Source organism: Temnothorax curvispinosus, unplaced genomic scaffold (assembly GCF_003070985.1).
Source record: "Temnothorax curvispinosus isolate PA1 unplaced genomic scaffold, ASM307098v1 QBEX01015994.1, whole genome shotgun sequence".
Lineage (NCBI taxonomy): Eukaryota > Metazoa > Arthropoda > Insecta > Hymenoptera > Formicidae > Temnothorax > Temnothorax curvispinosus.
In genome coordinates, this window is record NW_020225774.1 from 1 (window position 1) to 1,275 (window position 1,275).

The 1,275-nt window shown below is 37.5% G+C and overlaps 1 protein-coding gene across 1 annotated transcript; it reads left to right on the forward strand.

Annotated features, from left to right (window-relative positions):
* Positions 1-10: 10 nt before the first annotated feature.
* On the forward strand, positions 11-1,269 carry LOC112466198. The gene is made up of 3 exons (XM_025034150.1): positions 11-531; positions 590-892; positions 1,157-1,269. Exons 1-3 carry the CDS (start codon positions 301-303, stop codon positions 1,244-1,246), a joined length of 624 nt encoding a protein of 207 aa, XP_024889918.1. The 5' UTR covers positions 11-300; the 3' UTR covers positions 1,247-1,269.
* Positions 1,270-1,275: the final 6 nt, after the last annotated feature.

Consider the following 1,275-nt stretch of genomic DNA (forward strand, 5'->3'; position numbering starts at 1 on the left):
AAAAAATTTCTTTTTTTAATACGTTATAAAATATTGCTATCGTATTCGGGCAAAAATTACCCCAATTGTAGTCCAATACGGCGGAGTTAAAAAATACTCAAAATTTAACAAGTACGGGGCTAACAAAAATTTTGTTCTTTGTTATTTTCTAAAATATGCGCTAAGCTATCGAGATGAGGCTTTCGCCACAAAATGACATAAATTTAGAACAATATGTAGTACAATAGATGAAAATATAAAATTCAAAAAGTGCAGGTTTATTTTCACAGACAGAGGAGCGACAGATTAGATTCGATATATATGTGCATATCATCGTGTCCGAAGAGTAATCTCTTTGCGACCGGCTCATCCTGCGGGACTGTGTACGTGTTCGACTCGAGATCGAGAAATAACCCGATCAAGCATTACCGACCTCACACTAGATACGTGAATAGGCTGGCCATGAACACGGAATACATTCTGTCCTTCAGCGACGACAATACGATATCCGTTTGGGATCAAAGAGCCGGACGGACCATGAAGTCTATCACAGTAATGTCAATTTTTAACTTCGAGAAACGAGACACGATGTCGAAGGTGTACTTTTTAGTTTCCAGGTGTAACGTACCCCACGGTCCCCACGTGTATAAATATGCGACGGGATTTGGTTTTCGTTGGAACCAAAGACACATTCTGCTCTAAATCCTTGAAGTTGCACGTGCTAAATCCAAAGGACGATTTCAAGATAGTGAAATCTTATTCCACCAAGCATACGAATAATATAACGAGAGTGCATCTGACGCACGGATGCCTGATAACAAGTTCCATGGACGGCACTGTCAGAATTTCGAGCCTTACGGATCCGTCAAAGCCCATCGCTACTTTACGTTCAGAGATGAGACATATCTTAGACGTAAGTATCGCACGTATAGGATTTGCGAAAAATATCGTATCATTGACTTTGAAGAAAAAATTTGTTAAACATCAACATGTAAAATAAAAAAATACAGTTTGATAATTAAATTTTTACTTACATTTAAACTTTGAAATCAGATTTTATCGTTGTGTTCCGAATGTAAGTAATCCTTAAAATTGGCAACATTCTTACAAGTCTTATCAATATCGTGAATTTTGTTGAATATTGTAATTGTAATTGTTCGTGTGTTTTATGTTGCAGATGGACTATCGAAATGACACTCTCGCAGTATCCGGTGAAGGTATCGAGGTATGGTGTCCGAAGTTGACGTGTTCAACGAAACAACAATAAATGGAAAGTTTCTATACGTGATCTATAGC

Bases quoted from the DNA above. Each gene is read 5' to 3' on its own strand.
- LOC112466198 (XM_025034150.1), top strand. From the start codon at position 301: ATGTGCATATCATCGTGTCCGAAGAGTAATCTCTTTGCGACCGGCTCA. The intron at 532-589 runs GTAATGTCAATT...TGTACTTTTTAG, and splicing joins GGACCATGAAGTCTATCACA to TTTCCAGGTGTAACGTACCC. The intron at 893-1,156 runs GTAAGTATCGCA...TTTATGTTGCAG, and splicing joins AGATGAGACATATCTTAGAC to ATGGACTATCGAAATGACAC.